Source organism: Micropterus salmoides, unplaced genomic scaffold (genome assembly GCF_014851395.1).
Source record: "Micropterus salmoides isolate LMB-PRFRI ecotype aquatic unplaced genomic scaffold, ASM1485139v1 Ms_hic_scaffold_16, whole genome shotgun sequence".
Lineage (NCBI taxonomy): Eukaryota > Metazoa > Chordata > Actinopteri > Centrarchiformes > Centrarchidae > Micropterus > Micropterus salmoides.
The window spans coordinates 14,287,457-14,299,870 of NW_024040707.1; the positions used below are offsets into that span (position 1 = coordinate 14,287,457).

At 39.8% G+C, this 12,414-nt stretch overlaps 1 protein-coding gene across 1 annotated transcript; it reads left to right on the top strand.

The window, feature by feature from the left end:
• Positions 1-2,099: 2,099 nt before the first annotated feature.
• LOC119905629 (ceramide synthase 5-like) lies at positions 2,100-9,774 on the top strand (the record flags this gene model as incomplete). Its single annotated transcript, XM_038722832.1, is given in 10 exon segments — positions 2,100-2,668; positions 4,011-4,113; positions 4,328-4,458; positions 5,585-5,642; positions 5,754-5,804; positions 5,911-6,003; positions 6,520-6,648; positions 8,077-8,183; positions 8,327-8,483; positions 9,061-9,774. Coding segments are annotated over 10 exon segments (1,146 nt in total). The 3' UTR covers positions 9,202-9,774.
• Positions 9,775-12,414: the final 2,640 nt, after the last annotated feature.

Consider the following 12,414-nt stretch of genomic DNA (forward strand, 5'->3'; position numbering starts at 1 on the left):
CTTTAGTTGTAGATCTACGTGTCATCCTGAAGGGTGAAGTTGTGCTGTAAGTATTACAGGGACAATATGTATGTACTGCTTAGCTACTCTGTATTGTATTGGACTATAAAATACAATAGTTAGCCTCCTCAGCATGCTTTGACAGCTTCGTGAGGTAAAATCAAAAATTCCTTGAATAATGTATGAAGTCCACACTCAGACGTGTAAGTTGTGATGCACATTTCAAAAAAAAAAAAAAAAAAAAAAAGGGGTGTAATGATTAGAGGACATTCACATTAGTTAGCTAAGAAAAAACAAAAACATAATTTAATTTCATCATACACAAGCATGCTTATTTTGGAAAAAGCTGATTTACTGATACAAACAGATTTTCTTTGAAATCAGTTCACTGTCTTACATAAGGCTGTGCAATTCCATATCACTGATATTATACAGTATGTCATCATTTTAATACTAATGCTACAGGTTTAATGTAATGTATGAACCACTAAGCATGTAAGTATGAACCACTTGTGTCAATTGTTTTTCCAGATCAGACAGTGCATACTTATGTTAATACGGAGAATACTTAATAGAATTCTGCACCCTACTCAAACAGCGCAAATCAGTCAGTGTTAAGGTGAGACTAGCTGACCCAGCTAGCTGTAAAAGTACTAAAACTAAATACAGCTGACAGTACATAAAAAGACCACAACACTAACAACTTGCAAGTTAAGTGTGGGAAGAAATTGTCTTTGCAGCTACACATTAACAAGAGATTTAAAGAGATAATCAATTGTTGGATAAGGTTTATCTCAGGACTCAGAGTGAGATCCAAAGAATTGACACTATGTTGTTAAACAACGACAACAACAAAACAGTGACCTGTTAATGATACAATTTTGCTGTGTGATCAGATTCCAGCGTGAGACCTTAACCTTGGTTGGTGGATGAAGCCAGTAGTGAGATACAAGGTTTACGAATTAGGGCTGCAAATCATTGACATGCACTGTCAATAATAAACCATTCCAATCTACTACACTATTTCCAATCAAATTTACAATCTATACCACATGTATTTTGGCATCCCACAAGGGTTTTATTCTACTCTAGAGAACACTTAACAGACTATCTGTAATACAGGGGATTAAGATTCTCAAAAGAGCACGCAATACACAGAAGTGATGAGTATAATCTATATACATATAAACAGATTTTAACCACGTTATGGGTGGAACATTCACCTACCTTTACTAACAAAGCTTTGCAGCAAGGATTCTAACTACATGTACTTTGACTAATATTAGTCATGGTAGCCTATGGAGTAAATATGATCTAAAATTTATCAGACTGCTGCCTTCTTGTCACATCCACTGCATTTCTTTTGTTCTACAATTTGCTATAAAAATCTTGTCTCAGCAGTAATTGTGTCTTGATGTTGTTTAATATACCCCGTCTAAATGGAAGTAGGCCTATAGTATAGAGCCATCCAATTGCCACTTTATTAGGTACACTTAGCTAAAACTTAAGCAGGCTAACCTAGGTTTACCTTTTAACCTGGCAACTGAGTAGGTTTAGCGTTATAAATGGCTGGCTGTAAAAATACCAGGGAACGGGACTTTCAGTCATAAATTCAGTCAACTCTAATTTTTGTCAGCTGGAAATCAGAGTCTACCCCTAAATAAAATTAACTTAAAGGTTTAACTCAACTGGAGAATGACTAACTCTGATGACATATCCCTTATAGTAAGCAACCCTTAACGTTAAATCATCTAGCGTCAGATATACATTATCTTAACTTCAATCTTTATCAGAATGGTACTTTTCATTTAGTTAGCCAACCTTAAAAAACGATACTGGATATAACTGACAGCCATATAGCTTAGCATAACGTCAACTTACCTTCATTGTTAACTTGCATGTTATTGCCTTACAGAGTTAACGTTACATGTGGCTGAACACTTTCTTAAGAGTATTTCGGCTCTCATAACTTACCAAACAGCACCAAAATACGGCCAGTTTAGCTTAACTGGCTGTAATGGCTAACTAATCAAGTGACGTTGAACACTTATGTGGGTGTGACGTTAATTAACGTTAGGTGTCAGTAGACGTTAGCTTACATTCAGTGGCTTTAACTCCCTAATACATCCCTACTTTCAAGGCACAATGTGACGCTGAAGAGGCAGTCTCAGAGGCTACAGTCGAGGAAGCAACAGTATGCTGCATCCTTAAAGTGAAAAGTTTCATTGGCAGTTGCCAAATAATCACTTTGGTGGGCGTCGCCTTTCAGCCTTACGTGTCAAGCTAGCGGTCCGTGCGCAGTTGACTCACAAGAGTAGGCTGCTAAACCAGAAGTGATACTCACCTAGTTAGAGAAATATTATAGTGGGCGGGCGGGAACATCTCTGCAAAGGGTTTCAGTCACTTTAACCTAAGCCAACAGATGCTCAACAAGTAGTTTCTCCGATTGACTTTATCCACTACTGTTGATCTCGAGTATTCTGTGTTCCCCGATGACTTCCTTTCTCTCAGACTGGATTTGGAGTGAGAGATTTTGGCTTCCCGAAAATGTTACATGGGCGGACCTGGAGCGTCCACCACCTGGTGTTGAGTATCCCAGACTGGGAGACATACTCTACGCCTTGCCGCTGGCAGTCGGAGTTTTTCTACTCAGACTGCTTTTCGAAAGGTAAATAAGACCCTTGTTTGCTGTTTTTATTTTTAGTGAAGTTCCACATTTTGGGTGCCTGCAGCTGTGTGAGTGCACAGTTTAGGGCTTCAGTCTCGTATGGCAACTGTGGTTCATGAAGGGGGGGGGGGAAGGAAAGATCGCAGTAAAAGCAGGAATATAACACTACAAATGTCACTCCTTGCATGCAACTCATTTATGAGTAATTTCTTTTTGATCACTAACCATCTTAAAACTGGTACCAGCTCTGCAGGCGTATGATCTCTTGCTGTCACAGACAAATAAGTTGTTATGAAATGTAATGAAGCAAATCTCTTTCAACAAATTTAATAGATGGGACTGGCTCAGCTTCTGCTTCATAATGTGAAATGCGATTATAAATTTGTGTATTTCTCTTTTTATTTTGCTTTACCCTGATATTTAACATTGTTAGCATGCCTTTGAGGTGTTCACATGTGAACATAAATCCTCTGGCTTTTGACACCTTGTTCAGTAATGATAGTTTACAGACTGATAACATGGCATGCAGTTATCACACAGTCTACTTTCTCATGCAATCACTGGAAACTTGCCAGAGTTAGGGGCTTTAAAAACTAATTTATAAAGTTATATCATATCTACAAAAGTCATCTTTTAACAGCAAAGGTAAACTTAACTTAATTAGGGGTTACGATAATGGCCCTTATAATTTTTTTTTAGGAGTCATTTAGGAATAATTTCACCAAAAAAAGGGCAGGCCAAAGCCCGATCTGTACTTCTATTCATTGAGGATTTTTCCCATGTTGGGGGAAACTATTCCAAACGAGTGCAGTTTTGTGAGACTGCGATGTGATAAATAGCTCAGAGTTTGAGGGTGGACACTGGTCAACTCAACCAGATTAACCAGATGATCTTGTGATACACATCACTGTGTTGTTTAGGGGCGTCCCTCCCACCCTCTCACATGATAGGTCATCATGCTGTGTTTAGACTAGGTGCTACATTCCCCAGGCGTTCCTTCTAATGCTTGCCTGTGTTTCCCCTATGAGCTCCATTGTACACTCTTCCCTCACACACACACACACACACACACACACACACACACACACACACACACACACACACACACACACGTCAAACATTACTTTGTTGGCAAACTGCTGAAGAACAGTTCATGTCAGTGAGGGAAACCCTTGGCCAGTCTTAGCTAATGGTTTATCTGTTATAGCCTGTACAAAGTGCTTAACTTATCTCTCTGACTCTTTTTCTCATTTGAATGTCTCTCTTAATACCACACCATCTCTGTGTCCCCTCCCTGCCTCCACTTTCTCTTTTTTTTTGCCTCCCTTCTGTGTGTATACAGGCTAGTGGCCAAGCCCTGTGCCCACATACTTCAGATTCAGGCGGGAGAGCCTCGGAAAGCTCAGCCCAATGATGTCCTGGAGAGGATGTATCAGTCCAAAACGGTACATAAGGCCCATGTTTGTTCTGTAGTCTATTAAATGTTCCTCTACATACTGGAATACTGATGTTTCTGCACTGGAATACGCCACCACCGGCATAATATGTTCAGTAAATACTTCAGGTAGTGTGACAGTCATACCTACTGGTTTTGTGGTTTTACAAGTAGAGGCTATGCAAAGCCAATGATTTGTATTTGTCCTGTGCTGTCCTCTATAGTGTCCAGACACGAGGCAACTGGATGGACTCTCCAAGCAACTGGACTGGGATGTACGGAAAATTCAGAGATGGTTTCGTGTCCGTCGGAACCAAGACAGGCCCAGTATGCAGAAGAAGTTCTGTGAAAGCATGTAGGTTCCTACTAAGCTTCCTCCAAAACAGTGGAGAGTTATCTGACAATTGGATTGATTGGCATTTAAAGTTATATTGTACAGACATTTGTGGATGATGAATCCTAATGACTGTGGTGATCCCCAACTTGTTCCTCAAGTATTTGTGGTTTTGAGTGTCTTTTATAACTGTTGCATGAATTGCCATGTAATTTGATTGACACATTCGTGTCCCCCTCAGGATAACTTTGGTGATTCCTTAACGTTTGATCTAGCACCATCATTATCTCAAAATGTCTTTGTTTTATGACCAAATACTAACATACAGCCAAATACAGCTCATGTTGGCATGCTAACACGCTACACTTAGATGGTGAACATGGTAAATGTTAGCATGCTAACACGCTACACTTAGATGGTGAACATGGTAAATGTTAGCATGCTAACACGCTACACTTAGATGGTGAACATGGTAAATGTTAGCATGCTAACACACTACACTTAGATGGTGAACATGGTAAATGTTAGCATGCTAACACACTACACTTAGATGGTGAACATGGTAAATGTTAGCATGCTAACACACTACACTTAGATGGTGAACATGGTAAATGTTAGCATGCTAACACACTACACTTAGATGGTGAACATGGTAAATGTTAGCATGCTAACACACTACACTTAGATGGTGAACATGGTAAATGTTAGCATGCTAACACACTACACTTAGATGGTGAACATGGTAAATGTTAGCATGCTAACACACTACACTTAGATGGTGAACATGGTAAATGTTAGCATGCTAACACACTACACTTAGATGGTGAACATGGTAAATGTTAGCATGCTAACACACTACACTTAGATGGTGAACATGGTAAATGTTAGCATGCTAACACACTACACTTAGATGGTGAACATGGTAAATGTTAGCATGCTAACACACTACACTTAGATGGTGAACATGGTAAATGTTATGCCTTGTCATTGTGAGCATGCTGACCTTAGCATGTAGCTCAAAGAACTGCTGTGACTCAGTTCAGCCTCACAGAGGCATTAGCATAACTGCAGACCAGCAGTCTTGTTTTTCAAGAAGAACAAGTCACATTGTTCTGTTTTTTCAAATTGCTCTCGTCTTTAATTTCAGGTGGCGATTTACCTTTTACCTGGGTGTTTTTATCTATGCCATTCGCCATCTGTGGGTGGTGAGTTGAATGAGTGAATGCAGAATACTGATACTGTTGCATGGAAGTGTCGCATAGCTTTTGTTGCTCTAATCACACGGGCTTAATCATGTGCACAATTGTTTCTGTTAGTCGCCCTGGATGTGGGACACCAGACAGTGTTGGTACAACTATCCTTTTCAGGTTAGTAGTTAATCATCCTATGTTATGACTCTGATCTGTTCAGTACACCAATATTGGTATTATTACATATTTTTAAAATGTGTTTTTGCTTCACTTCTTCCCAAAGCCTGTGAGTCCTGGACAGTTCAACTACTATGTAGCTGAGCTGGCTTTCTATTGGTCCCTGATGTTTTCCCAGTTCATAGACATTAAACGTAAGGTGAGTCAACAATGGCTTAACTAACACTATTGTGCTGCCTCTCAGTAGACCTCCTAAGTACTTGCCACCTTTTATATTGGAACTGTTTTGCCAGCTTTTCAAAATACCTTCATGTCATATCCATTTTTCTTAATTTATTTGGAAGTATGTTTACAGGGTTGACCTCTCACACCATTTAATGTTTCCAGTGTATTATTTGCTTATTATTATGTGCTCTAGCAGAACAGGTTAGACAATGAAATGCTGTTGTGCCATAAGGATTTACAAAGCATCTTATTTATAGCTTCAGATCATCCTGTTATCCCAGTATTTAAACAAAGCCTTTCAGTTGGTGTTCTGATAGTCTTTATGAATGTATAAAATACCAGCAGTGAGGATTAATCAGCGTCATCTTTTTGTTCCATCAGCTACAGGTGTTTTACATACTTGTAAATTTGAGTGCACGAGCATCTTATTTACTGATGTTATCTTGCTCTCTCTCTCTCTCGTCATCTCTTTTCATTTCACTAATGACAGGATTTCATCATCATGCTTGTCCACCACCTGGCCACCATACTGCTCATCACATTTTCCTATGCCAACAACATGCTAAGAATTGGCACTTTGGTCATGTTTGTGCACGATGCATCCGACATCTTCCTTGAGGTAAAGAACTTGGTGATGAAGATTTTCACCTGTTGCATGAAGCAAACATGAGGGTGTTTTAACTCAACAATACTACGCGCTGTTTCGTAAAATGTAGGCAAACACACATGCATGGAAATGATACTGCTGTGAGCTACTTTTCCGACCTATTTGACAGAAATCTGTTATTAGCATTTCAGTGACATTAAAATGCGGCAGTAAAAGGTAGCAGAGATGCTCACAAGTCTTTGAGCTAGAGTCCAAGCCAAGTCTCACATCACTCGTGATAATGAGTGTTGTATCACCTGCTGCGTTCAATCCAGGCTGCTTATAAAACTGCATAGCTATAAGGGATACTATAACTGTAACCTGTTTTTCACTTACAGAGCACAACCATGTAATGCACAATGCAATTAATCACAGCTTATAAACTACTGTAAGTCAACACATCCCCCAGAGTCTCAAACCAGTGTCTCATTAATGAAATCAACACTTTTCAGGGCAGAAACTACCTTTCAGGCAATTTAAAGGTATTTTAACAGGTAACAATATCATGCCTGATTACGCTATAAACTGCAAACACTTATTTAGCCACACTTAGATTATTCCGTTAAAAGAAATGTTAAAGTTTCACAAAGACATACCTTTGCTATTACCACGGACATAAAGTGATGTTTATTTGCACGTTATGTCTGTTTGACCCAGATGCAGCTGTAGTCATAAAGAGACTGGGAGACACAGCTTTAACATGCTGTGCGCAGCAGATACGTAGTTGTGTTACATAGGTAGGTTATAGGTAACGTAGGGAGGGGAATAAACGCAAGCTCATCAGACATTTCGTAAAAATAAACATTCTTAACGAGTCCCGAACCTCGAGTCTGAGGCAAGTCTGATGTCTTTTGAGGACGAGTCTCAAGTCGAATCAGAAGTCACTGTGTGTGCGACTTAGGTGCAACTCGAGTCCAAGTCTCCATCTCGAGTCCCCATCTCTGCAAGGTAGTAAAGGCAGATCTGAGCTACTACCTGTCTGACAGAAAAAACACATCTGTTATTAGCATTTCAGTGACAAAATGTAATTGAAATGCAGCAGTACAAGGTAGTAAAGGCAGTTGTGAGCTACTTGTCCTACCTGTCTGACAGACACAACACATCTGTTATTAGCATTTCAGTGACAAGATGTCATTAAAATGCAGCAGTACAAGGTAGTAAAGGCAGTTGTGAGCTACTTGTCCTACCTGTCTGACAGAAAAAAACACATCTGTTATTAGCATTTCAGAGATGTCATTCAAATGCAGAAGTACAGGCTAGTAAAGGCAGTTGTGAGCTACTACCTGTCTCACAGGAAAAACACAGCTCTTATTAACATTTCAATAACATGTCATTACTGGAAAACAGAAACTAGTGTGATTTTATTGTGAATCAATAATGCCTTACTTTTTTGCCCCAAAGGCTGCCAAGCTGGCCAACTATGCCAAGTACCAGAAGCTATGTGATGGCCTGTTTGTGGTGTTCAGCATAATCTTTTTCCTGACTCGACTTGTCATATATCCTTTCTGGTGAGGCAATCAAATTACACACCGTCACATGTTTAACTATTTGAAGCCATTTTTACACAAAGGTAGTTTCTTAATTAACTAAAAGTTGTAATACTAAATAATCAGAGCTCAAGTAACCTGTGTAATGTGTGTATTTGTTGCAGGATTGTTAACAGTGTTCTGTTTGAGAGCTGGGAAATCGCTGGACCATACCGGGCCTGGTGGTTGCTTAATGGGTTGCTGTTGGTGCTGCAGGCTCTCCACATCATCTGGTTCTACCTCATCACTCGTATTGCTATTAAAGCAATATTCAAGGGAAAGGTAAGTCTGGCTGGCTGTTGTTTGTAGTAATATTTTTAAGCTACGCTATCTGTGTAGTTTGATGGATGGGGATGTCGGTCAGTTCTTCCATCACTTTGGTCCAGACTGAAATATCTCATGAGGTTGACATCTCTGTTTTTTAGTAAAATATCTTGACAGCTGTTCGATGGATTGTCATGACATTTTGACATTCATGGTCCCCAGGGGATAAAGCCTGAGTTTGGTGATCCCCTGATTTTTTATCTAGCACCAACTGCAGGTCAAAATGTTCTTTTGTCCAGTGAATTATATCTACTCCAATGAATTGTCGCAAGACTTTGTAGAGCGCCACCAAGGGGTTGAAATTTGTGTTTAAATTGTAATAACTTGGGTGCAAATGTATTTGCTTCTAGCAGCATTATCATCAGAATCAAAATTTTAATTTCTCCAGTATTTTGCTTTATGCCAAATATCTGTATCTGTGAGCATGCTGACAGCCTCAGATCTGATATTACGGCTGTACACCTGTAGTCTTTTTGCTTTCCTTGCTATTCCTGTTAGCAAAACTGTCATTCCTATTTGTGTTTTCATGTTACAGGTGTCAAAAGATGACCGCAGCGACATCGAGAGCAGCTCGGACGAGGAGACGAGAAGTTGCAGTAAGAATCCCAGTCAGACCCTAAAACCCAAGGACAGCAGTCACACTGGCAACCTCAATGGAGAAACTCATGGGCATTGAGTATGAGGGGGATATGTACTGCCAGTGTGGCTTTTATTCACCTCCTGTGTGCCTGTGTGACCCACCTAGTCACTTTGACCACCTTTTTTTTCACTTCTTCCTTTGTTGTTTAAATGGATAGAAGACTTGAATACAGGGGAAGTTCATGTGTGGAATAAAGACTTAGCAATGTCTTACTGAGTCAGGTTTACACTGTGTGAAGTTTACACCTGCTTTCTGCTTACAGGAGTAGACAGAAAATGTGTGTGTGGTCTATTTGCACCTTGCGGTGTGTGTGTGTGTGTGTGTGTGTGTGTGTGTGTGTGTGTGTGTGTGTGTGTCTATTTTCAAAGTTAGAAATTGCAGCAGATGCGTAACAGTCCATTTCTACACTGCTACAGTAAAAACTAATTTTATACATGTAAATACATTTTATTAGCAAAGTCGGTAATATATTTTACAGCTGAAAAACAATCACTGCATCTGCCGTACTGAGTATACTGCTTACTCTGTAAGCTTGAAAAACCCAAATGGTAACTATCACTCTTAATATACCAAAGGTTTCTTAATAAAACATTGTATCAAATCCAGTGACGAATGTGTATAATCTTTATTATGTTATGGATGGTGAACTTGACTGTGATGAGTAGAGCTGCAACTGACGATTATTTTCATTGAGTCATCGTTTGACCTATAAATAGCAAAAAAAGTGTCAATCACAAGTTCTTAAAGATCAGACCAACCTTCCAAGCCTAATGATATTTAATTTACTTTGATGTAAGTCAACAGAAAAGCACATTTTCATAGTTAAAAAGCTGGGGTAAAGTGAATGTGCGCCAATGTCATGATTTTTCTGCAGATCGACAAATGCATTTATCCACTGATTGTTTCCGCTTATACAGTATGTCATCATTTTAATAGTAATGCTACAGGCTTAATGGCACAACTATGAACCGCTTGTGTCAATTGTTTTTCAGATCAGACAGGGCATACTTAAAGGGATACTATGCGATTCTGCAGAGAGTTTGTTGATAAACAAACTCATGAACGCGCATTGCCCTGGTAACCATTCTTACTCTGCTGAAATATAGCAGAATCAACAGCGTCTGCTGTCTGAGAACACGTTAGCCTCAATAAGAGGTCATGTTTTAGCAGTACTGTAGAAGGTGTGACCACAGGCCTGTCGATATAGAATACAAGCTGGTAAAAACGCCAGCAGCGTGAGGAGGCGCCGAACGTTTTTCCACGCTGGCCGCTGAGCGTTTTTTTTTCCGGTCCCCGAGAGTTGATTAATGTTCAACTTTGGGGAAACGCTGCGTTCGTCACTGTCACTTTTTACTCAGCTGTCCAATCACAGCAGAGGAGGGGCGGGACAACTAAAACACCTTAGCAACGCTTACTATCTGGAACCGGGCTTCGTCCTCTTGGACCATAAGGTGGTACATGCCGAGATGTTTCCTCGCCCACATAATCATGAACTCACATACGGCAAGTCCGTCCTCTCTCTCTACCTGCTTCAGCCTTCTCTTCATACAGAGCCAGAGCCAAGTACTCTACTCTGTGTTGACATTTTCACATCCAGTAAAGTTAGGTAGAATCACTTGCAACAAATGTTTCATAGCAACCAATGCAGTCGGAAAAAACGCTGCGCCTCTGGATTATGCTCCGTAGTGCTTTTTGTGTTTTTGTTTATTAACGCTGTTTTCTGCCGTCCCTCTGGTAACATACCAGAGAAGAGCTCTTAAATATTGGACTTTCAACTGCTCATACTATTCCACTGCTCTTTTCATCGGTGCCAACCTGCCCTCCATTCAGGACTTATACTGTACATTTCCAGAGTCAAACGGCCCGGAAACATCGCTGCAGATCCATCTCACTCCGGACACAACCTGTTACAGCTTCTCCCCTCTGGTAGGCGCTACAGAGAACTGTACGCCAAAACCAACAGACTCAGGAACAGTTTCTTCCCACAAGCCATCACTCTGATGAACAGCTGATTTCTGACTCACAGTGTCAGGAACAATTCCTGTGCAATAACCCAGTAAGTCTGTCTCTTATCAGCCACCTGTTTACTGGTTACCACCTATTATTTATCACCATTCTCTATTTCAGTGCTGTTCATACCGTTATATTGTCATTGTAGATACTGTATACCAATCCACTTACCTCAAGTCATAACTCCTGCATAAAATACTTATACTTATCTATTCCAGCATCCTTTGCATTATGCTTCATCGCACTGTGAACACGTGTATCACATTCACCTCCGACATGTACATACTCCTGCATCCTTTGCACTCTGCTCACTGCACTATTTGTCAGTATGTCTATATTGTTTTTGTTCATAGTGTGTATATTTGTGTTGGCTACACTGAAGTCTGTGTCTGATTTTATTTTTATTACTGTGATATTGCATTTTTGTATGAGTAAGCACATCGTGAGCAATGTACAATCCTGAGTCGAATTCCTCGTATGTGTACGTACCTGGCAATAAAGCTGATTCTGATATGGCTGGAGCAACAAGGGATTAAGTATCTTGCTCAGGGACACATTGGTGGATGTGCTGCAATGGGAGGTTGAACACGGGTCTCTCACACCAAAGGCATGTATCTCATCACCACGCCACTTTGTGTCCCCACTGTTAATAATATTCTGTAATAAATGAGTTTTGACAATAGAACTACTCATGTTCATTGTTATTTCTGCTACTGAGCCTCAACTTTCCATTAATGTAAATAATAGCTGCAACTTGCACTCTAAAATGTGCACTGAAAATTGCCAGCTGATAAAACCTGTGCTCCACGAAAACATCTAAGGCTAAATGTAGCTCTTAACTGGCGGAGTTAGATGGTGATTAACACTAAACATTAGAAAATCAGTTTTTCTCGCCACCTGCATATTTATACAGGGAAAGCTGGGGACATGACCCCACCATTTGTTGAAGTAGCTGATGTTGTCCCCGCCACTTTTTGAAAGCATTTGTAAAAATGTTCTGAAAAATAGCTACAATAGCAACAATAAATGTTAAATAACAAATGTAAGTGCTATGACAAAGTTTTTTTTTAGCACAATAAAAAACATGTCCAAAAAAATTACTTAAGCAAAAAGAAAAACTAACAATTTACCATTGTATTTTTATATACTGAATTGTCACCTGCCACATGAATTTTGTTTTTCCCTTTATATAAATAAAGACATTTACTGGTGCAGAAAATGTCTCCAGAATGCAGGAAA